Source organism: Diorhabda sublineata, chromosome 9, assembly GCF_026230105.1.
Source record: "Diorhabda sublineata isolate icDioSubl1.1 chromosome 9, icDioSubl1.1, whole genome shotgun sequence".
NCBI classification, from domain to species: domain Eukaryota; kingdom Metazoa; phylum Arthropoda; class Insecta; order Coleoptera; family Chrysomelidae; genus Diorhabda; species Diorhabda sublineata.
The window spans coordinates 25298864-25325005 of NC_079482.1; the positions used below are offsets into that span (position 1 = coordinate 25298864).

The window sequence follows — 26142 nt, forward strand, 5'->3', positions numbered from 1 at the left end:
CGAGAATATTCAACAAATACGAATGGTAAGATCCAATTTTTGACAAAAGTAAAGTTAAGAAAGCCAATTTTCATCATAACAATAATGGAAAAGTCAATTTCACCCTAATTAAATAAAGAAATGCCAATTTTTTAGCAGATGAAGATTGAAAATACCAAATTTTTGACGCAAATAAACTGTTAGAAGACAATTTTCAAAAATCCAAAAATGAAACGGCAATTTTTGAAAAAATTAAACCGAATAATTCGAGAATATTCAACAAATACGAATGGTAAGATCCAATTTTTGACAAAAGTAAAGTTAAGAAAGCCAATTTTCATCATAACAATAATGGAAAAGTCAATTTCACCCTAATTAAATAAAGAAATGCCAATTTTTTAGCAGATGAAGATTGAAAATACCAAATTTTTGACGCAAATAAACTGTTAGAAGACAATTTTCAACAATTCAAAAATGAAACGGCAATTTTTGAAAAAATTAAAGCGAATAATTCGAGAATATTCAACAAATACGAATGGTAAGATCCAATTTTTGACAAAAGTAAAGTTAAGAAAGCCAATTTTTATCATAACAATAATGGAAAAGTCAATTTCACCCTAATTAAATAAAGAAATGCCAATTTTTTAGCAGATGAAGATTGAAAATACCAAATTTATGACGCAAATAAACTGTTAGAAGACAATTTTGAACAATTTAAAAATGAAACGGCAATTTTCAACTAAATTAAACCTAAAGCCACCAATTTTTATCAAATAAAAAACTGTAAACCTAAGATTTTGACATAAGTAAACATTCAGAATCTCGGGACAATGTTTTTTACTTTATGTGACTTCAATAAAAAAATTTAACAAAAAATATAAATCAGGAAATGAAATTTTGTCCAAATAAGATTGAAAACGCCAATATACGATTGAATTAAACCAAAACGACCAATTTTTGACCAGAATGAACTTGCAAAATCCAATTTTTCACTTAATTTATTCTAAAAATGACATTTTTCTATCCGAAATGTACATACGAGAATCTTTGATAAAATAGGAGTGAAAACTTTCTGGTAAAACTGAACTCGGGAAATCGTTTCCTCAAACTGCCAATTTTTACCCAGACTCGAATCAAAAAAACTAAATTTTTCACTGAATTAAATATATAAGAACCATTTATAATTAAAACTGACAAAAGCCAACTTCAGACAAACTTCAAATTGGTAAAGCCAATTTTTGTTGAACTACAAATTTGAATAGACAATATTTGACCTATTTTTAAAAAAATTGTTTTTGGAATATCAGATTTTTGACAGAATCAATTTTTTTAATAGATTTTACCTCGAGAAACGCCTAAAAGCCTTTTTCTGACTAATAATCTGAGAAAATGCCAATTTTAAACCAATTGAACTTATAACAACAATTTTTTACTAATCTGAATTTTTAGAAGCCAATTTTTAATCACGTGGATACTTGTAAGACAAATTCTAAGCAATTGTATCGGGAAATATTCAAAATAAAGTCAAAAAAGTTCAATAAAAATAGAAAAAAGCCAATTTTTACCCAATCACACTTGAAAAAGTTATATTTTAACAACAATAAACTTAAAAAACTCAATTTACAGCAATCCAAAAACGATAAAAAGAATTTTTAAGAAACGTATGAATAAAAAAGCCAATTTTGACCAATTCAAACTAAAAAAAAACAAACTAAACTTAGATATATCAATTTTTAGTCCTATTATAAATAGAAAATCATATTTTTGACAAAAATAAACCAATTTTCATCGATCTAAAAATTAAAAAGTCAACTTTTGATAGAAAAAGATTCAAAAAGCCAATCTTCATCAATTTAAACTTGAAAAATCCAAATTTTGACCAAACAATAATGGGAAAGCGTAACTTAAGCCAACAATAAACTTATTAAACAGAAATTCCACCAATCCGGAAATAAGAAAAAGGAATTTTTAACAAAAATTGATACAAAAATGTTGATTGTTACCAATTTTTGATGAAAATACACCCACAAAAGTCATACTCAGGATTCTTCCATTTACATTCATCAATACATAGATAATAAACTCACTTTAAGACCTGCATATCCTTTCTTCATCTCAAATCATTGTGATAGTATTAAAATTTCAAGTGCTGTTTGTATTTCTTTTCAAAAAGTCAGTGCTTTTGTTATTAAAAGCCGTTTTGGGTAGCAAAGCTCCTGTTCTAAGTAAGGTACAAATAAGCAGATTATTAACAATAAAAGACATCCCCAACGTTTCTAAAATTAATCACCGACACATCTACCGATTATTAAAAATGTTAAGAACAGAAGATTCCATATTAACAACAACTTAACAGATCTAAAGCAGAACTCAAATCAGTAGTACCACAAAAGTAGTTCTCATAGTCACCATAAAGAGTAATTTCTACATTAGAGCACAGCAGATCTACCATCTACTTTCAGTTCATTTACCATCCATTTTACCATCCTCAACGCTCTTTACGTTTATTTTTAAGACTTAACTGATGCGCCACCTTCACATTTATTTTGAAATCTTTTTAACAAGCCTCGTATTATAGAATCTTTGAATGTATAGTCGCTTTACGATTACGATCACTAAATCCTTAAGTATCGAAATATACTCGGTGAACAAAACATCAAAACAACTTTTTCAGAAAAACGCGCGATTTATAAAACTCCTGTACTTTGTTTAATTCTAATAACACTAAGAATCATTCAAATAGTAAAGTAAAATAGACACAGTTTGAAATAATTCTTTGTGTATTGGTTTTATAACAAGCAATTTGATAACGACTCTTCACAACAGAGCATCACTTCACCGATTTAATATGCTATCCATATCCCTTCTATATAACCTAAAAATCTGTATACTTTTTAATTCCACCCCATCTATTGACTCAACTCCTCTTTGCCCCTTGATAATAAACGTGAGTTATGGTAACATATACGTACGAAATTTAGGGATAGCGGGGTTTATTATTATGAAATAAGGTACCGAAAATAAATATTAATGTTTATAATAATTACAAACGATGATTTTTACTCCGAAATTATGGAAATTGTAGATTACTTGAGAGTATGCAACCTACATTTCAAATACGTATCTTGTATCATCTATGCTAGAGGTAGTACGGCGAAAATAATTAACTTTATAAACACGTCTAAAATAAATTAGAATTAGAAATCGATTTGTATTTCAAATATTTTATTTTTACACCTTTGTATGTGTTGAATTATGATAAATTGTTATATACAGGGGCGATTCGAAAAGTAGAAGTTTATTGAAAGGCCTAAAAAAAATCTGTAGAAAAAATATGATGATTTTTTATAAAAAAGAACGTTACTTAGAATCAGTTTTTATGAATTGCATTCACGACAGACAATGTTTATATCGAGTCAAATATCGATTTTCGTCAATACAAACGGTCAATTTTTTTAATGTTAGAAATGCCAGTTTTTGATTGAATAAATCTTGGAAAATCAAAGTTTTGACGAAATTAAATTAAAAAAAAGTGAGTTATTAATCAACTATACCTTTTGTTTTTGTGTTTTTGTCATAAATTGATAAAAAAAAATTGATCTTCCACACGACTAATACAGAATATGAATTTTTAACGAAAATATATGTTAAAAACCTCGTTTTCATCTATTTAAAGTTGGAAGAGCTAATTTTGGACCAAAATAAAAACCAAGTTATCGGCAAAAAATCAATGTCTGAGCGAATTGAACTTGTATATATCAATTTTGGACAAAATTATAATTGAATAAAACAATTTTTCACAATACTAATACTTATGGAAGACAATTTATATCAAAACAAATACTAAAAGTGAATTTTTAACAGAAATAAACATGAAAAGCCACATTTTCATCTATTCAAAGTTGGAATATTCAATTTTCGACCAAAGTAAAATTTAAAAACCAAGTTTTCGGCAAAAAAGTCAATGTCTGAGCAAATTGAACTTGTATATATCAATTTTGGACAAAATTATAATTGAAAAAAACAAATTTTCAGAATACTAATACTTGTGGAAGACAATTTATATCAAAACAAATACTAAAAGTGAATTTTTAACAGAAATAAACATGTAAAGCCACATTTTCATCTATTCAAAGTTGGAATAGTCAATTTTCGACCAAAGTAAAATTTAAAAACCAAGTTTTCGGCAAAAAAGTCAATGTCTGAGCAAATTGAACTTGTATATATCAATTTTGGACAAAATTATAATTGAATAAAACAATTTTTCACAATACTAATACTTATGGAAGACAATTTATATCAAAACAAATACTAAAAGTGAATTTTTAACAGAAATAAACATGTAAAGCCACATTTTCATCTATTCAAAGTTGGAATAGTCAATTTTCGACCAAAGTAAAATTTAAAAACCAAGTTTTCGGCAAAAAAGTCAATGTCTGAGCAAATTGAACTTGTATATATCAATTTTGGACAAAATTATAATTGAATAAAACAATTTTTCACAATACTAATACTTATGGAAGACAATTTATATCAAAACAAATACTAAAAGTGAATTTTTAACAGAAATAAACATGTAAAGCCACATTTTCATCTATTCAAAGTTGGAATAGTCAATTTTCGACCAAAGTAAAATTTAAAAACCAAGTTTTCGGCAAAAAAGTCAATGTCTGAGCAAATTGAACTTGTATATATCAATTTTGGACAAAATTATAATTGAATAAAACAATTTTTCACAATACTAATACTTATGGAAGACAATTTATATCAAAACAAATACTAAAAGTGAATTTTTAACAGAAATAAACATGTAAAGCCACATTTTCATCTATTCAAAGTTGGAATAGTCAATTTTCGACCAAAGTAAGATTTAAAAACCAAGTTTTCGGCAAAAAAGTCAATGTCTGAGCAAATTGAACTTGTATATATCAATTTTGGACAAAATTATAATTGAAAAAAACAAATTTTCAGAATACTAATACTTATGGAAGACAATTTATATCAAAACAAATACTAAAAGTGAATTTTTAACAGAAATAAACATGTAAAGCCACATTTTCATCTATTCAAAGTTGGAATAGTCAATTTTCGACCAAAGTAAAATTTAAAAACCAAGTTTTCGGCAAAAAAGTCAATGTCTGAGCAAATTGAACTTGTATATATCAATTTTGGACAAAATTATAATTGAATAAAACAATTTTTCACAATACTAATACTTATGGAAGACAATTTATATCAAAACAAATACTAAAAGTGAATTTTTAACAGAAATAAACATGTAAAGCCACATTTTCATCTATTCAAAGTTGGAATAGTCAATTTTCGACCAAAGTAAGATTTAAAAACCAAGTTTTCGGCAAAAAAGTCAATGTCTGAGCAAATTGAACTTGTATATATCAATTTTGGACAAAATTATAATTGAAAAAAACAAATTTTCAGAATACTAATACTTATGGAAGACAATTTATATCAAAACAAATACTAAAAGTGAATTTTTAACAGAAATAAACATGTAAAGCCACATTTTCATCTATTCAAAGTTGGAATAGTCAATTTTCGACCAAAGTAAAATTTAAAAACCAAGTTTTCGGCAAAAAAGTCAATGTCTGAGCAAATTGAACTTGTATATATCAATTTTGGACAAAATTATAATTGAATAAAACAATTTTTCACAATACTAATACTTATGGAAGACAATTTATATCAAAACAAATACTAAAAGTGAATTTTTAACAGAAATAAACATGAAAAGCCACATTTTCATCTATTCAAAGTTGGAATAGTCAATTTTCGACCAAAGTAAAATTTAAAAACCAAGTTTTCGGCAAAAAAGTCAATGTCTGAGCAAATTGAACTTGTATATATCAATTTTGGACAAAATTATAATTGAAAAAAACAAATTTTCAGAATACTAATACTTATGGAAGACAATTTATATCAAAACAAATACTAAAAGTGAATTTTTAACAGAAATAAACATGTAAATCCACATTTTCATCTATTCAAAGTTGGAATAGTCAATTTTCGACCAAAGTAAAATTTAAAAACCAAGTTTTCGGCAAAAAAGTCAATGTCTGAGCAAATTGAACTTGTATATATCAATTTTGGACAAAATTATAATTGAATAAAACAATTTTTCACAATACTAATACTTATGGAAGACAATTTATATCAAAACAAATACTAAAAGTGAATTTTTAACAGAAATAAACATGTAAAGCCACATTTTCATCTATTCAAAGTTGGAATAGTCAATTTTCGACCAAAGTAAGATTTAAAAACCAAGTTTTCGGCAAAAAAGTCAATGTCTGAGCAAATTGAACTTGTATATATCAATTTTGGACAAAATTATAATTGAAAAAAACAAATTTTCAGAATACTAATACTTATGGAAGACAATTTATATCAAAACAAATACTAAAAGTGAATTTTTAACAGAAATAAACATGTAAAGCCACATTTTCATCTATTCAAAGTTGGAATAGTCAATTTTCGACCAAAGTAAGATTTAAAAACCAAGTTTTCGGCAAAAAAGTCAATGTCTGAGCAAATTGAACTTGTATATATCAATTTTGGACAAAATTATAATTGAAAAAAACAAATTTTCAGAATACTAATACTTATGGAAGACAATTTATATCAAAACAAATACTAAAAGTGAATTTTTAACAGAAATAAACATGTAAAGCCACATTTTCATCTATTCAAAGTTGGAATAGTCAATTTTCGACCAAAGTAAAATTTAAAAACCAAGTTTTCGGCAAAAAAGTCAATGTCTGAGCAAATTGAACTTGTATATATCAATTTTGGACAAAATTATAATTGAATAAAACAATTTTTCACAATACTAATACTTATGGAAGACAATTTATATCAAAACAAATACTAAAAGTGAATTTTTAACAGAAATAAACATGTAAAGCCACATTTTCATCTATTCAAAGTTGGAATAGTCAATTTTCGACCAAAGTAAGATTTAAAAACCAAGTTTTCGGCAAAAAAGTCAATGTCTGAGCAAATTGAACTTGTATATATCAATTTTGGACAAAATTATAATTGAAAAAAACAAATTTTCAGAATACTAATACTTATGGAAGACAATTTATATCAAAACAAATACTAAAAGTGAATTTTTAACAGAAATAAACATGTAAAGCCACATTTTCATCTATTCAAAGTTGGAATAGTCAATTTTCGACCAAAGTAAAATTTAAAAACCAAGTTTTCGGCAAAAAAGTCAATGTCTGAGCAAATTGAACTTGTATATATCAATTTTGGACAAAATTATAATTGAATAAAACAATTTTTCACAATACTAATACTTATGGAAGACAATTTATATCAAAACAAATACTAAAAGTGAATTTTTAACAGAAATAAACATGTAAAGCCACATTTTCATCTATTCAAAGTTGGAATAGTCAATTTTCGACCAAAGTAAGATTTAAAAACCAAGTTTTCGGCAAAAAAGTCAATGTCTGAGCAAATTGAACTTGTATATATCAATTTTGGACAAAATTATAATTGAAAAAAACAAATTTTCAGAATACTAATACTTATGGAAGACAATTTATATCAAAACAAATACTAAAAGTGAATTTTTAACAGAAATAAACATGTAAAGCCACATTTTCATCTATTCAAAGTTGGAATAGTCAATTTTCGACCAAAGTAAAATTTAAAAACCAAGTTTTCGGCAAAAAAGTCAATGTCTGAGCAAATTGAACTTGTATATATCAAAAATACAATCAGAAAAACCAATTTTTCACAGAACTAGAACATATAGAAGACAATTTTCATCAATAGAAATACAAAAAGTCAATTTTTGACAAAAATATATGTGGAAAACCCCGTTTTCATCTATTTAAACTTGAAAAGCCAATTTTCGACCAAAATTAAATTTAAAAACCTAGTGTTCGGCAAAACATAAGGTTAGAAGATTTTAAATAATTCAAACACATTTAACCAATTTTTGACAACACATATCATTGGAGAATGTAGTTTTTAACAAAAATATGTTTTTTCTTTCGTTGTAAACTTGGAAATTCCGACAAAAAAGCCAATTTTCACCAATCACAAATTATAAAATTCAATTTTCCACCAAAATAAGTTTGAAAATGTAATTTTTGACACAAATAGACTTAACAAACCAATTTCCACCAATTCAAAACCAAATCCAAAATCAAATTAGAAGATTTTCGATAAAAAAGCACAATTTTATCGAATTCAAATTTATTTAAATCGAAAATAAACATAGAAATGACAATTTTATCAATCCTGACCGAGAAAATCGCATTCTTGAATAAAATAGACTTGAAAAGCCAATTTCCACAATTTCTTGATCAATATAAATCTTATAAAACCAATTTTCAAACAAATCGAATTCAGAATAACCAAACTAAGAAGACAAAATCCAATTTTTGGCAAAAATTAGATTGAAATAGTCAATTTTTATCAATTTATCACCAAAATGTAGTCGTAATAAACAATTTTTGATTAAATAAAATCAAAATTTCGACAAATTAAAATAAAAAAATCTATTAAATCGAACTAAAATCACAAATTTCACTGTGAGTCCACGATTTTGTCAAAATTAAACCGAGAATAGCCAATTTTTGACCATAATAAACTAAAAAAAAAAAACAATGTTTCAAATTAAATATAAAAATTTGATAAAAAACTGAATAACCTTGGAACTAAAGAATGATTTACTACTAGTTTTTTTTATCTATCAATCTATCATTAATTAATCAAAATATATAATTTAATTATCAAAAAACTATGTAATAAAAAATTTATTTCCCCGAACCTCTGTGCACGCCATTGGAAAGACGGGATAAACCTAAGTGCCAGTTTTAGTATGAGATTATCTCTAGAAAATGAATGACGAGTGAATGAACAGCCCTCGGATTTATCTGTCAACCCCCGAAATGCCAACCGAACGAACCCCAAAAACTTTTTCGCATACAATTCAACCAGGATAATTCTCGCCTCGGGCGTCGCAACTTTTTTACTCGGTCAAGTTGGTTGTCTGCTGTGGTTTGATATTTTGATTCGGATCACCGACGTTCAGGGTTCATCTCGTTCAACTCTGTTTTCTTTGTTTTGTTGGGAACAAAAAGCGAGGATTCAATTCATTTGATGCAAGGTACTCGGAAAGATCCACGGACTCAACAGCACCGACGAAAAATTCAGATAAACTGGTCAAATCAAAAGGAGATTTTTCCTCAGAAAGTGGTCTCGGTTAAACTCTATAAAAGCAGTTATAAATTTAAAAAAACTCAGATTTATATATATATATATATATATAAAAGATAGCCGGGACAGTTGCAGCCCCCTCAACTGAATTTCCAGTTATTAGAATTGAATTTAATGGCCGGTTTGGTTCTTGGTGTGGTTGGGCTCCAATCTGGTAGCTGTAGAACTGCGGAACACAATTTTTAACAAAATCAAACATATATATACCAATTTATGTTAATTCAAACTTGAATAATTGCCAAAAATAGTTTTGAAAATTAAATTTCACCCCTTCAACTTGGGAAAAGCCGACTATGATTAGAAAACCTAATTTTTGACTAAATTCATATTGATTCAAATTTGAACACCCCAATTTTTGATCTTGAATCTTGAAAAACCCGATTTTCGATGAAAAAAAACTCAAAACTACCAACTTTCACCAATTCAAGTCGCAAAAAGTCAATTTATACCTAACCTAAATTTCAACATTGGAGAAGCCAATTTTCATTGATAATAAGCATAGTAAAAGCCAATTTTAATAAGTCCAAATTTGAAAAACCCAATTTTTGACAAAGATATATTCGCAAACATCAATCCAAATTTAGAAAACCCTATTTTCGTTAAATATAAATTTCAAAAAGTCAATTTTCCCCAACTACAAATTTTGGACAGCCAATTTTTGACCAAATAAAAGCTGGAATATTTGACAGCTTAGAAGTACGAAGAAAAGCATTGAAAAGCCAATATTTACCAACCCAAGCTTGGGAACTAAATTTTTAGCGTAAAAAGTCTTGTAAATTCAATGTTCACCGATTAAAATTTGGAAAAGCCAATTTTGTATCGAATTAAAATTGGAAAATTAAACTTATGTCGGAAGTAAGCATAGAAATGCCAATTTTTTCAATCCAAACTTGGAAAATACTATTTTCACCAAAAATAAACAATTTCCATCAACTTAAATGTGTAAAATCAAATTTTTGACCAAATTAAAATTGAGAAAAAAACAATTTTCATTGATAGTAAGAATAAAAAAGTCAATTCTAATCAGTCCAATCTTGGGAAAACCCTATTTTTGCTAAAAATAAACAATATTTATCAATTCAAATATGAAAAAGCCAATTTTTGACCAAAATGGAATTGAAAAGACCAATTTCCGCTGATAGTGAGCATGGAGAAGCCAATTCTAATCAGTCCAATCTTGGGAAAACCTATTTTCATCAAAAATAAACAATATTCATCAACTCAAATGTGGAAAATCCAATTTTCCAGCATATTATAATTGAAAAAAACTAGTTCTCATTAATAATAAGCATGGAAAAGCCAATTCTAATCATTCTAAGCTTGGAAACCACTATTTTTGCAAAAATAAACAATATTTATCAATTCAAATATGGAAAAGCCGATTTTTGACCAAAATGAAATTGAAAAACACCAATTTCCGCTGATAGTGAGCATGGATAAGTCAATTCTAATCAGTACAAGCTTGGAAAACCAAATTTCTTACAAAAATAGACTTTAAAAGCAAATTTCCACCAAAAAACAATTTTTGACAATACTAAAATTAAGAAAACTAAATTTTCACCAAAAATAAACAATTTTCATCAACTCAAATGTGGAAAATCAAATTTTTGACCAAATTAAAATTGAAAAAAAACCAATTTTCATTGATAGTAAGAATAAAGAAGCCAATTCTATTCAGTTCAATCTTGGAAAACCCTATTTTTGCTAAAAATAGACAATTTCCATTAATTCAAATATGGAAAAGCCAATTTTTGACCAAAATGAAATTGAAAAAGACCAATTTCCACTGATAGTGAGCATGTAGAAGCCAATTCTAATCAGTACAAGATTGGAAAACCAAATTTCTAACAAAAATAGACTTTAAAAGCAAATTTCCACCAAAAAACAATTTTTGACAATACTAAAATTAAGAAAACTAAATTTTCACCAAAAATAAACAATTTTCATCAACTCAAATGTGGAAAATCAAATTTTTGACCAAATTAAAATTGAAAAAAAACCAATTTTCATTGATAGTAAGAATAAAGAAGCCAATTCTATTCAGTTCAATCTTGGAAAACCCTATTTTTGCTAAAAATAGACAATTTCCATTAATTCAAATATGGAAAAGCCAATTTTCGAGCAAATTATAATTGAAAAAGACTAATTCTCATGAATAGTAAGCATGGAAAAGCCAATTCTAATCATTCTAAGCCTGGAAACCACTATTTTTGCAAAAATAGACAATTTCCATTAATTCAAATATGGAAAAGCCAATTTTTGACCAAAATGAAATTGAAAAAGACCAATTTCCACTGATAGTGAGCATGTAGAGGCCAATTCTAATCAGTACAAGATTGGAAAACCAAATTTCTAACAAAAATAGACTTCAAAAGCAAATTTCCACCAAAAAACAATTTTTGACAATACTAAAATTAAGAAAACTAAATTTTCACCAAAAATAAACAATTTTCATCAACTCAAATGTGGAAAATCAAATTTTTGACCAAATTAAAATTGAAAAAAAACCAATTTTCATTGATAGTAAGAATAAAGAAGCCAATTCTATTCAGTTCAATCTTGGAAAACCCTATTTTTGCTAAAAATAGACAATTTCCATTAATTCAAATATGGAAAAGCCAATTTTCGAGCAAATTATAATTGAAAAAAAACAAATTTTCATTGATAGTAAGAATAAAGAAGCCAATTCTATTCAGTTCAATCTTGGAAAACCCTATTTTTGCTAAAAATAGACAATTTCCATTAATTCAAATATGGAAAAGCCAATTTTCGAGCAAATTATAATTGAAAAAAAACAAATTTTCATTGATAGTAAGAATAAAGAAGCCAATTCTATTCAGTTCAATCTTGGAAAACCCTATTTTTGCTAAAAATAGACAATTTCCATTAATTCAAATATGGAAAAGCCAATTTTCGAGCAAATTATAATTGAAAAAGACTAATTCTCATGAATAGTAAGCATGGAAAAGCCAATTCTAATCATTCTAAGCCTGGAAACCACTATTTTTGCAAAAATAGACAATTTCCATTAATTCAAATATGGAAAAGCCAATTTTTGACCAAAATGAAATTGAAAAAGACCAATTTCCACTGATAGTGAGCATGTAGAGGCCAATTCTAATCAGTACAAGATTGGAAAACCAAATTTCTAACAAAAATAGACTTCAAAAGCAAATTTCCACCAAAAAACAATTTTTGACAATACTAAAATTAAGAAAACTAAATTTTCACCAAAAATAAACAATTTTCATCAACTCAAATGTGGAAAATCAAATTTTTGACCAAATTAAAATTGAAAAAAAACCAATTTTCATTGATAGTAAGAATAAAGAAGCCAATTCTATTCAGTTTAATCTTGGAAAACCCTATTTTTGCTAAAAATAGACAATTTCCATTAATTCAAATATGGAAAAGCCAATTTTCGAGCAAATTATAATTGAAAAAAACTAGTTCTCATTAATAATAAGCATGGAAAAGCCAATTCTAATCATTCTAAGCTTGGAAACCACTATTTTTGCAAAAATAAACAATATTTATCAATTCAAATATGGAAAAGCCGATTTTTGACCAAAATGAAATTGAAAAACACCAATTTCCGCTGATAGTGAGCATGGATAAGTCAATTCTAATCAGTACAAGCTTGGAAAACCAAATTTCTTACAAAAATAGACTTTAAAAGCAAATTTCCACCAAAAAACAATTTTTGACAATACTAAAATTAAGAAAACTAAATTTTCACCAAAAATAAACAATTTTCATCAACTCAAATGTGGAAAATCAAATTTTTGACCAAATTAAAATTGAAAAAAAAACAATTTTCATTGATAGTAAGAATAAAGAAGCCAATTCTATTCAGTTCAATCTTGGAGAACCCTATGTTTGCTAAAAATAGACAATTTCCATTAATTCAAATATGGAAAAGCCAATTTTTGACCAAAATGAAATTGAAAAAGACCAATTTCCACTGATAGTGAGCATGTAGAAGCCAATTCTAATCAGTACAAGATTGGAAAACCAAATTTCTAACAAAAATAGACTTTAAAAGCAAATTTCCACCAAAAAACAATTTTTGACAATACTAAAATTAAGAAAACTAAATTTTCACCAAAAATAAACAATTTTCATCAACTCAAATGTGGAAAATCAAATTTTTGACCAAATTAAAATTGAAAAAAAACCAATTTTCATTGATAGTAAGAATAAAGAAGCCAATTCTATTCAGTTCAATCTTGGAAAACCCTATTTTTGCTAAAAATAGACAATTTCCATTAATTCAAATATGGAAAAGCCAATTTTCGAGCAAATTATAATTGAAAAAAAACAAATTTTCATTGATAGTAAGAATAAAGAAGCCAATTCTATTCAGTTCAATCTTGGAAAACCCTATTTTTGCTAAAAATAGACAATTTCCATTAATTCAAATATGGAAAAGCCAATTTTCGAGCAAATTATAATTGAAAAAGACTAATTCTCATGAATAGTAAGCATGGAAAAGCCAATTCTAATCATTCTAAGCCTGGAAACCACTATTTTTGCAAAAATAGACAATTTCCATTAATTCAAATATGGAAAAGCCAATTTTTGACCAAAATGAAATTGAAAAAGACCAATTTCCACTGATAGTGAGCATGTAGAAGCCAATTCTAATCAGTACAAGATTGGAAAACCAAATTTCTAACAAAAATAGACTTCAAAAGCAAATTTCCACCAAAAAACAATTTTTGACAATACTAAAATTAAGAAAACTAAATTTTTGACGAAAATAAACAAAGACATAGACATGAACAGACTTAAAAAAATCAATTTTAACCAATTTAGTTATATCAAGAACTCAACATTGATGATTTCGATTTCATTATGGAATTTTATTAAATATGATACATACATTATTAGAAATCAATTTAAAAATATTCACGATATGAAAATTTGTTTTATAACTTAGTCCCACTCTGTATAATTAAAAAAAAAGAGAGTGGCAACACCTTTTATCGTAAATCTCAAACGAACAAACGTTGAATGATTCGTCGAAGTTTTATATCTCGCATTAAACGGCGCCAAGTAGTTGAATGAAAATAAATGATAAATAACAATTTTTCAAAATTTATATACACTCATAAATTTATCGACGTAAACACAGTAGATTGTATTTTCCCATGCAAATCGCCCGCTCCGCAATTCATCAACTTATTTTCAAACCACTTGAGCAAATCAGCTGTCCCCACGAAACAAGTACCATTACCATCTACAAACAATTGACTATAGAGTCTTGCGACCTAAACGTTTGTGAATTTTGCGCTTTGTTACCTCCAGACAAATGAAAAAAGCCACAATAGTTTGTCCCTGCAGTTTGGAAAATAATCACTCGAGATGTTGCAAAGTTGAATTGCCACTTCAAACTATTGTTTTATTTTGTTACTAATCGTCGACGAAAATAAATGGGGCTTTGTTTCGTTACAGTTATACAATTTACTAATTGAATTTAGTTAATTGACAATTGGGTTTCTCATTTTTGATATATTTTTTTTATTTATAAGATTTACATCCCCTTCGAATTCGTATCTGGATCCTAACTAACCGAGAGTTTCTTCAAAAACTGAACTCATGTTATTTCAAATAACTTTGAATTTATTTAGATTGTTGATTATAGCTCGACGTCTTTCCATAGGGAAAGAATGGATTTAGATTGTCGAACAGAAAAATATATCACAAAATCACGTTTGTAGAAAATATACGAGGTTAAAGTTGAAAGTTTAATATGTTTGATACGACAAATGTTAATTTAAAAATATTTACCACCTACGCCTATGGAACTAAAATGTTAAAATGAGTATAAATGGAAAGTGAAATGTCAACTTCATAATATAAAACAAAAATTTAGTGACTAGTTACTATATAAATTGAAATATAAAAAGTTAAATCTCGAATTTAGATTGTCTAAAATTTTTTAAGTTACGACAAGCTCTAATGTAATTTCAAATAACTTTGAATTTATTTAAATTGTTGATTTTATTCCAACTTATTTCCATAGGGAAAGGATGAATTTAGATTGTCGAACAGAAAAATATATCAAAAAATCACGTTTATAGAAAATATACGAGGTTAAAGTTGAAAGTTTAATTTGTTTGATACGACAAATGTTAATTTAAAAATATTTACCACCTACGCCTATGGAACTAAAATGTTAAAATGAGTATAAATGGAAAGTGAAATGTAAATTTCATAATTTAAAACAAAAATTTAGTGACTAGTTACTATATAAATTGAAATATAAAAAGTTAAATCTCGAATTTAGATCGAATAAAATTTTTTCAATTACGACAAGCTCCAATTTAATTTCAAATAACTTTGAATTTATTTAGATTGTTGACTATAGCTCGACGTCTTTCCATAGGGAAAGGATAGATTTAAATTGTCGAACAGAAAAATATATCACAAAATCACGTTTGTAGAAAATATACGAGGTTAAAGTTGAAAGTTTAATATGTTTGATACGACAAATGTTAATTTAAAAATATTTACCACCTACGCCTATGGAACGAAAATGTTAAAATAAGTATAAATGGAAAGTGAAATGTCAACTTCATAATATAAAACAAAAATTTAGTGACTAGTTACTATATAAATTGAAATATAAAAAGTTAAATCTCGAATTTAGATTGTCTAAAATTTTTTAAGTTACGACAAGCTCTAATGTAATTTCAAATAACTTTGAATTTATTTAAATTGTTGATTTTATTCCAACTTATTTCCATAGGGAAAGGATGAATTTAGATTGTCGAACAGAAAAATATATCAAAAAATCACGTTTATAGAAAATATACGAGGTTAAAGTTGAAAGTTTAATTTGTTTGATACGACAAATGTTAATTTAAAAATATTTACCACCTACGCCTATGGAACTAAAATGTTAAAATGAGTATAAATGGAAAGTGAAATGTAAATTTCATAATTTAAAACAAAAATTTAGTGACTAGTTACTATATAAATTGAAATATAAAAAGTTAAATCTCGAATTTAGATCGAATAAAATTTTTTCAATTACGACAAGTTCCAATTTAATTTCAAATAACTTTGAATTTATTTAGATTGTTGATTATAGCTCGACGTCTTTCCATAGGGAAAGGATGGATTTAAATTTTCGAACAGAAAAATATATCATAAAATCACGTTTGTAGAAAATATACGAGGTTAAAGTTGAAAGTTTAATTTGTTTGATACGACAAATGTTAATTTAAAAATATTTACCACCTACGCCTATGGAACGAAAATGTTAAAATAAGTATAAATGGAAAGTGAAATGTCAACTTCATAATATAAAACAAAAATTTAGTGACTAGTTACTATATAAATTGAAATATAAAAACTTAAATCTCGAATTTAGATTGTCTAAAATTTTTTAAGTTACGACAAGCTCTAATGTAATTTCAAATAACTTTGAATTTATTTAGATTGTTGACTATAGCTCGACGTCTTTCCATAGGGAAAGAATGGATTTAGATTGTCGAACAGAAAAATATATCAAAAAATCACGTTTGTAGAAAATATACGAGGTTAAAGTTGAAAGTTTAATTTGTTTGATATGACAAATGTTAATTTAAAAATATTTACCACCTACGCCTATGGAACGAAAATGTTAAAATAAGTATAAATGGAAAGCAAAACCTCAATTTCATGATTTCAAAAAGAAATTTAGTTTTCGACAGCAAAGAAAGTTGATTTATCGAGTGATAGAATTTTTTTTTGGGCATACGGTATAATTAACATCAACTACCGTAATTTTCAAACGATTAAACTTTTAATATCAACATAAACAGAATGTGTATAACCTCAAATAAGATATTTGCAGTAAGATCGTTGTTCAATCGGACTATTTCGATACCACCTTATGTAAAAATTGGAAGATACTTTATAAATTGCAACTAAAGAAAACTTTTCAATATTATGCGGTGAATTGAGAACAAAAAGATGAATCGCTTTGCTGATTTCTACTTTGCGGCTTTATACTTTGATGTCCGATTCGAGGAGTAAACTTTTTGAAAGAATCGGTAATAACGAGTCGGTTATTTTTGAATTTTGAATCGCTTTGTGTTATAGAAGTGGTAAGGTGTAACATAATTTAAAACGAGGTACTTCCTTCCTGTTATTTAAGCTATTATTATGTGTGGGATGAGTTTATGTAATACGATAATAAAAGATTTGTACAGCGTATAGAAAATTGAGAAAAAATACTTTCAATACTATATTTCAAGTAGGTTGTGAAACTTTTTTGTATCAATCGTTAGAAACGGGGTTGAAAATAGAATAAAAGCACAACTTAATCCATTAGTTTTGTTTGTTTGTCTGTTTAGATGTAATTTTTTAATCACATTCCAATTTTTAATCAAACTATTGACTTGAAATTTTAGTATTATCAGTGATTAATTGTTTGAATGAAACATATTGTTATATTTTGCTTTTTTGTTATTTGTTTTCCTTTTATATGATATTGTTTTATTTTATTTATATCAAATGTTAACTTTTCTATATTTGATTTGATTGAAAAATAGTTTTTTCAATTCTAATTTAGTTTAAAAATGAGGAAAAGTTTAATTTGGTTAGGTTAGGTTAGGTTAGGTTAGGAAAAGTTTAATTTGGTCGAACAAATCCGAAATTTTCTACGTTTAAGATCTTCAAATATTAGTTTTCAACTATAGTATTCACTGAAATTGACTTTTCGTGGCCTAGTTTGTTGAAAAATGACAGTTTTAAGATTAATTTTGTGATAACTGGGCTTATCTAGATTTAGTTTTATCGAAAACTGTTTTTTCTAATGATAAAATAAATAGTCCTTCTATTTAATTTAGTTAAAAAACTGTTTTCTCCTTAATTTTGTCAAAAATAGGATTTTTCACGTTTAATTTGGTCAAATGTAAGTAATTCGAATATACTAATCACTAAAATTTTACTATCATTGCCTAGTTTGTTGAAAAATGACAGTTTTAAGATTAATTTTGTCAAAACTGGGATTATCTAGATTTAGTTTTGTCGAAAACTGCCTTTTCTGCGTTTAATTCAACGAAAACTAAGTTTTTCAGCTCAAATTTTAAAAATTAAAATTTGTCAAATTGAAGATGACGAATCAAATGTTTATTTGGTTTAATTTGGTCGAAAAAAATCACTTGCTTTTACTTAAGTTTGTCCAAAATAGACTTTTCTACATATAAGTTCGTCAAATATTAATATTTTAGATAAACAAATCTCTAAAATTAACTTTTCGTGGCCTAGTTTGTTGAAAAATGACTATTTTAATATTAATTGTGTCAAAACTGGGATTATCTAGATTTAGTTTTGTCGAAAACTGCCTTTTCTGCGTTTAATTCAACGAAAACTAAGTTTTCTAGCTCAAATTTTAAAAATTAAAATTTGTCAAATTAAAGATGACGAATCAAATGTTTATTTTGTTTAATTTGGTCGAAAAAAATCACTTGCTTTTACTTAAGTTTGTCCAAAATAGGCTTTTCTACATATAAGTTCGTCAAATATTAATATTTTAGATAAACAAATCTCTTAAATTAACTTTTCGTGGCCTAGTTTGTTGAAAAATGACTATTTTAATATTAATTGTGTCAAAACTGGGATTATCTAGATTTAGTTTTGTCGAAAACTGCCTTTTCTGCGTTTAATTCAACGAAAACTAAGTTTTCCAGCTCAAATTTTAATAATTTAAATTTGTCAAGTTAGAGATGACAAATCAAATGATTATTTTGTTTAATTTGGTCGAAAAAAATCACTTGCTTTTACTTAAGTTTGTCCAAAATAGGCTTTTCTACATATAAGTTCGTCAAATATTAATATTTTAGATAAACAAATCTCTTAAATTAACTTTTCGTGGCCTAGTTTGTTGAAAAATGACTATTTTAATATTAATTGTGTCAAAACTGGGATTATCTAGATTTAGTTTTGTCGAAAACTGCCTTTTCTGCGTTTAATTCAACGAAAACTAAGTTTTCCAGCTCAAATTTTAATAATTTAAATTTGTCAAGTTAGAGATGACAAATCAAATGATTATTTTGTTTAATTTGGTCGAAAAAAATCACTTGCTTTCACTTAAGTTTGTCCAAAATATACTTTTCTACATATAAGTTCGTCAAATATTAATATTTTAGATAAACAAATCTCTTAAATTAACTTTTCGTGGCCTAGTTTGTTGAAAAATGACTATTTTAATATTAATTGTGTCAAAACTGGGATTATCTAGATTTAGTTTTGTCGAAAACTGCCTTTTCTGCGTTTAATTCAACGAAAACTAAGTTTTCCAGCTCAAATTTTAATAATTTAAATTTGTCAAGTTAGAGATGACAAATCAAATGATTATTTTGTTTAATTTGGTCGAAAAAAATCACTTGCTTTCACTTAAGTTTGTCCAAAATATACTTTTCTACATATAAGTTCGTCAAATATTAATATTTTGGATAAAAAAATCTCTAAACTTAACTTTTCGTGGCCTAGTTTGTTGAAAAATGACGATTTTAAGATTAATTTTGTCAAAACTGGACTGTTCCGAATTTAATTTTGCCGAAAACCGAACATAATTAAGCTTTCCACACTTCCAACTCGACACCTCGACTTCCAAACGAGATCATGAAGGTTTGTAGGAATTTCTTTCAAATCTTCAAAACTTCATATCGTCAGCATCTATGATTTAAATCATTGTACCAAGATTTACACCAAAAATATTATTATTTTTAAAACTAAAGTATACTAAAGTAAATACTTAATTTCGTTAAAAATCCCCATCATCAATTAAAATAACGTCGATAATAAATAATCTTGGAGGTCGCTGCCGAAATACATCGAACGAAGACTGATTTATAGTAGCAACCCTCGTAGAAGTTCCGCGTATACGACAAAACATTTGCAACAAAAAAACATAATTTATACGGCGAATTCCACTAACACTTTAATAGTACTCCAAGTAAGGCCATAAATATAATAAATGTATCAATTAATATGAAAACAAATATATACGCGCTCATAACTAAATATTGGTATAAATGTTTATGCTTAAACCTATGCAGGAATGTTTTTCTCTTGCTCTTACAAGATAAGTAGTCAACATTGAAATGGGTGCGCCCATATATAAGGAGTGATTCGTAAAATATTGTCGTGGTTGTTTAGATCTACTTGACGACTTTCGAAGATGCTCAAAATACAATTTAGTGTAAGTATTTTCATAATATCAGTTTTCGTTTATTTATTACTCGATATAGTAGAGGAATTTTTTAGTAATTTTATGATAGTTCGTGTGACATAACCTAATTAATTATGTCGAATTTTAATCAATCAGTTACGTGGTTTTCAAACTTTGTTATATCGCATATTTTCGAAATAGAAATTAGAGACACTACGTTGGTAATAATGGTTAAAAGTTGGATACTTTTATGATTCTGAGGTCGTTAAATCCGAATATTGAGTTTGTTTTTAATTAAATTAGAGAAAATCTTATCAAAATCGAATTTTTGTAAAAAAACATTTAGTCATTTTGCGTTCAACTCGCGATAAGTCAGTGAAAAATCAATATTTCTTTACGAAAATTTCATAACATATTTTTCAACTATTTTGTAAAGCATCAAAAAATGTCCGAAATTCCTAAGGCATTTTCCGGCCGAGCGGGAAATTTTTGAAAATTTTTTCGTGGTATTATGACTTCGCACATTAAAATGAAAAAAATGAATGGCAAAGTTTTTAATTACCTATCACTGCATATATAGTCTTAAAGTACGTAGTTTAAGGAAGTTTTCCAGAAAATTCCAGCCCTTAATCTCTATTAGAAAAAGAGATGTCGATTTTTCAAATTCCGCGTAGTCCGTCTAATTAAAAAAAAAATTCGGTCATCATTTTTTGCGTTCAACTCGCGAAAAATCAATATTTCTTTATGAAAATTTAATAATATATTCGTCAACTATTTTGTAAAGCATCAAAAAATGTCCGAAATTCCTAAGGCATTTTCCGGCCGAGCGGGAAATTTTTGAAAATTTTTTCGTGGTATTATGACTTGGCACATTAAGATGAAAAAAATGAATGGCAAAGTTTTTAATTACCTATCACTGCATATATAGTCTTAAAGTACGTAGTTCAAGGAAGTTTTCCAGAAAATTCCAGCCCTTAATCTCTATTAGAAAAAGAGATGTCGATTTTTCAAATTCCGCGTAGTCCGTCTAATTAAAAAAACAATTCGGTCATCATTTTTTGCGTTCAACTCGCGAAAAATCAATATTTCTTAATGAAAATTTCATAACATATTTTTCAACTATTTTGTAAAGCATCAAAAAATATCCGAAATTCCTAAGGCATTTTCCGGCCGAGCGGGAAATTTTTGAAAATTTTTTCGTGGTATTATGACTTCGCACATTAAAATGAAAAAAATGAATGGCAAAGTTTTTAATTACCTATCACTGCATATATAGTCTTAAAGTACGTAGTTTAAGGAAGTTTTCCAGAAAATTCCAGCCCTTAATCTCTATTAGAAAAAGAGATGTCGATTTTTCAAATTCCGCGTAGTCCGTCTAATTAAAAAAACAATTCGGTCATCATTTTTTGCGTTCAACTCGCGAAAAATCAATATTTCTTTATGAAAATTTCATAACATATTTTTCAACTATTTTGTAAAGCATCAAAAAATATCCGAAATTCCTAAGGCATTTTCCGGCCGAGCGGGAAATTTTTGAAAATTTTTTCGTGGTATTATGACTTGGCACATTAAGATGAAAAAAATGAATGGCAAAGTTTTTAATTACCTATCACTGCATATATAGTCTTAAAGTACGTAGTTCAAGGAAGTTTTCCAGAAAATTCCAGCCCTTAATCTCTATTAGAAAAAGAGATGTCGATTTTTCAAATTCCGCGTAGTCCGTCTAATTAAAAAAACAATTCGGTCATCATTTTTTGCGTTCAACTCGCGAAAAATCAATATTTCTTTATGAAAATTTCATAACATATTTTTCAACTATTTTGTAAAGCATCAAAAAATATCCGAAATTCCTAAGGCATTTTCCGGCCGAGCGGGAAATTTTTGAAAATTTTTTCGTGGTATTATGACTTGGCACATTAAGATGAAAAAAATGAATGGCAAAGTTTTTAATTACCTATCACTGCATATATAGTCTTAAAGTACGTAGTTTAAGGAAGTTTTCCAGAAAATTCCAGCCCTTAATCTCTATTAGAAAAAGAGATGTCGATTTTTCAAATTCCGCGTAGTCCGTCTAATTAAAAAAACAATTCGGTCATCATTTTTTGCGTTCAACTCGCGAAAAATCAATATTTCTTTATGAAAATTTAATAATATATTCGTCAACTATTTTGTAAAGCATCAAAAAATATCCGAAATTCCTAAGGCATTTTCCGGCCGAGCGGGAAATTTTTGAAAATTTTTTCGTGGTATTATGACTTGGCACATTAAGATGAAAAAAATGAATGGCAAAGTTTTTAATTACCTATCACTGCATATATAGTCTTAAAGTACGTAGTTCAAGGAAGTTTTCCAGAAAATTCCAGCCCTTAATCTCTATTAGAAAAAGAGATGTCGATTTTTCAAATTCCGCGTAGTCCGTCTAATTAAAAAAACAATTCGGTCATCATTTTTTGCGTTCAACTCGCGAAAAATCAATATTTCTTAATGAAAATTTCATAACATATTTTTCAACTATTTTGTAAAGCATCAAAAAATATCCGAAATTCCTAAGGCATTTTCCGGCCGAGCGGGAAATTTTTGAAAATTTTTTCGTGGTATTATGACTTCGCACATTAAGATGAAAAAACCCTCACATATATTTATTTTTTAAAGCAGATAAACAATATTTATAATATAATGTAATAAACCCAGCTTCTTAATCAAAAAAAAAATATTGATGACGTCATTATATAGTACATTTCATGAATTTTGTTCATTACTTTATTCTAGCCCTGTATATAACATAATATATGATGATTTATGATGGTGTTCCTTTCGACATAAATAGCTGTCATGTAAAACAATGTTTGTCGCATATAAAATCATGTTTTTATACTGAAGCTTGAATTCTTACTTTGATTTATATTTTGAAAGAATTTGATCTTTTGAAATAGAATACTTTTAATTAGATTACTAATGGAAGAAACGTCTGTAACTTTGTTATTTTAAACAAAACACCCTGTTTTGAAATCTACGTAAAATATTAGTATAATTTTGTCAAGAACTTTTTTTCCAAAAATTCATAATTTTTGAGTTATTAATTTTTCTGTAAAAAATTTCCACGTTTTTCAGACCCTTATAAATTATTTTTTTCAAAAGACACCCTTAAAGATATGAAAATGGTTTTTGTTCGTTGGCTTTTAGCAAGGTTAGACCTATTTGAATTTATGTTAAAAAATACCTCGTTTTATACAGGGTGTGTAGAAAAAGTATTCAAAGTTTAACTTCATAAATATCGAATTTCTTTATTTTTTTAATTAGAAACACCCGGTTTTTTATATTTTAATCCCTTAAGGGGTACAAAATACGGCAAATTCATGTATACTTTATAAACAAAGAACGTGCTTTACAAAATCGGTGGTAGTTCAATATCTTTTGTCCTATTAGAAATAATCAAATAATCATTTTTACGATGGGAATTTGAATGATTAGGAAACACAATCAATTAATTTATTCTTAGTTAATAATGTAAAAAACACTGTTTTTCTAGTTTTTTTATTTTAGACAAAATTATTTAGACCGCAGTCCCCAGACAAATTGAACAAACAAATATTAATAACTCAAAAAGTATGCAATTTTCGAAAAAAGTTTTTAGACATAATTCTACTAAAATTTTACGTAGATTTCAAAAATGTATTAATATACAGGGTGTTCCATTTAAAATAACAAAGTTACAGTCTACTTCTAGTAGAACCGGAAACGGCCATCTTTGAAAACGTAGAAGTTAGTTTTAATACGTCGTGGGACACCCCGTATATTATTTTAAAACATATAGCTGTAGTTATCGAAGCAGAATAATAGCTTTATCTAATAATATTTTCTTATTGAAACAGTACCCATTTAAAGTTAATTATTTATAACTTGATTACATGTTTCAGTTGATGTTATTTATGCTGTGTTCTCATTCTAATTGCGCTCAAGGACTAGCAACTAAGAAAAATGTTTATGCTACAATACTTCAGGACGCTAGAAACGAACCAACCCCAGACGGTAATTAATATTTTAATCGCCAACGTTTCTTTTAGAAGTATTTTAACGTAATTATCTATCTAAAATTTCATACGAACGTATATCTAAATCACATCGTACGACATTAAAGTTGATACACCCGAAAACCCACGTGTCATATTTCCTCGAATAATCACAAATCTAGTCTCAAAAACAACGAGAATTGTCCTAGTAGTACCCGGTCTGACCTAGAGATGGCGCTGGTAGCGTCACTAGTGAAATAAGTTCGTTTATATATGTGATTTTAGGTACTTTCGGATACTTGTATAAAACGGAAGATGGCATTGTCAGTTCCGCTAGAGGAGGACCGAACGGTGTAATTCAAGGTGGTTTTTCATACACTGACCCGACTGGTTTGAAAGTGAATATCAATTATAACGCGGGATCTAGAACAAGTCCTACTGCAGTTGAACCTTCATCAAAATCTGCTTATTCAACTCCATCGGTTCCTGTATCCTCTAGGTATCGAAGCAACTTAAGAACAACCCCCTCTTCTATGTATAATGAACCGAGATACTATAAGTGAGTGAGACTTCTCTTATAAACCTAGTTTTATACATTTATTATCAATAAATAGATCTTTTTGGTAGCTACCATACATCAGTTCAAAACATCATCCACCGTATACTCCTTGTTTGACATCTCATGACTTCTTCTTTTTCCCACAGATCAAAAAGAAGAGCGGTTGATGAGATCAAATCATATATTTTGTAAAGAAAAAGTGTATTGATTTTAATTTTTGAAAAACATTTCATATTCAATTATGAATATTTGTTTTTATTTATCTATCTCAAAACTTAAGTAACAACCCTCGTATACCAAACTTCCTAATCATAAATTAATTCAAATTAAATGAACAGTCAAACTCTACTTTATAAATCTTGAAATGTGTTTTTATATATATATGTTATTCAAATCGGTATGTTTCTTACAGTGGACCTTCTCAAGAATACGACCAATATCAAGAACAGGAATATTTAGAACAAGAGCCGCGTTATGTACCAGGACCTAGAGCACAACCGATTTACAGAACACCACAATATACGTATCAAAGAAGAAATAGACCCAACAATAATGAAATATATGATGACTATAACTATAGAAACTGAACAATGTTTAAAACAATCTATAAAACGTCTTTTTTATTAACGGGAATACACATAATTTTAAAAAATTAATCGACGTTTTTGTTCTAACCTAACTTTTTAAAAGTTCATAATCTATACGCTCTCGCTACAGTTGACATATGGCGTGTCTGCATATATTTAATTTTGTGTAAGTTTTATATTAAATATTAAGTCAATATGTGTCCTCAAATAATATTTATTAATTGATTTACTCTATTTGAAACTTATGAAATTATATCAATAAATTGAGAATTTATACATGCTCAGCCATCTAGCGATCAATTACTCAAGTACATACGTCGATAAAGTAGTTTATAGGTTCATTTAATAGTAAACTGGACTTCTCGTTATGCAATTCAACCAATAAAAATTTTCTATTTATAACTATAAATTAATTTACATTATTAAAACTCCAATCTGATTCAAATGTAACATAAAAAATATTTACGTACACAGCCATCTACTAGTTGAAAACCTAAGTATATAAATCGATAAAGAAGATTCGTTTTACAGGTATCTTTTGTTATTTACAACCTCTTCTAATATAATGATTTATTACAC

General features: G+C 27.2%; 1 protein-coding gene across 1 annotated transcript; it reads left to right on the forward strand.

Moving 5' to 3' along the window:
- Positions 1-424: 424 nt before the first annotated feature.
- Positions 425-25588, forward strand: LOC130448777 (uncharacterized). The gene is made up of 5 exons (XM_056786286.1): positions 425-517; positions 20295-20437; positions 24325-24436; positions 24703-24976; positions 25389-25588. The coding sequence occupies exons 2-5, from the start codon at positions 20417-20419 to the stop codon at positions 25561-25563; spliced, it is 582 nt and encodes a 193-aa protein (XP_056642264.1). The 5' UTR covers positions 425-517; positions 20295-20416; the 3' UTR covers positions 25564-25588.
- Positions 25589-26142: the final 554 nt, after the last annotated feature.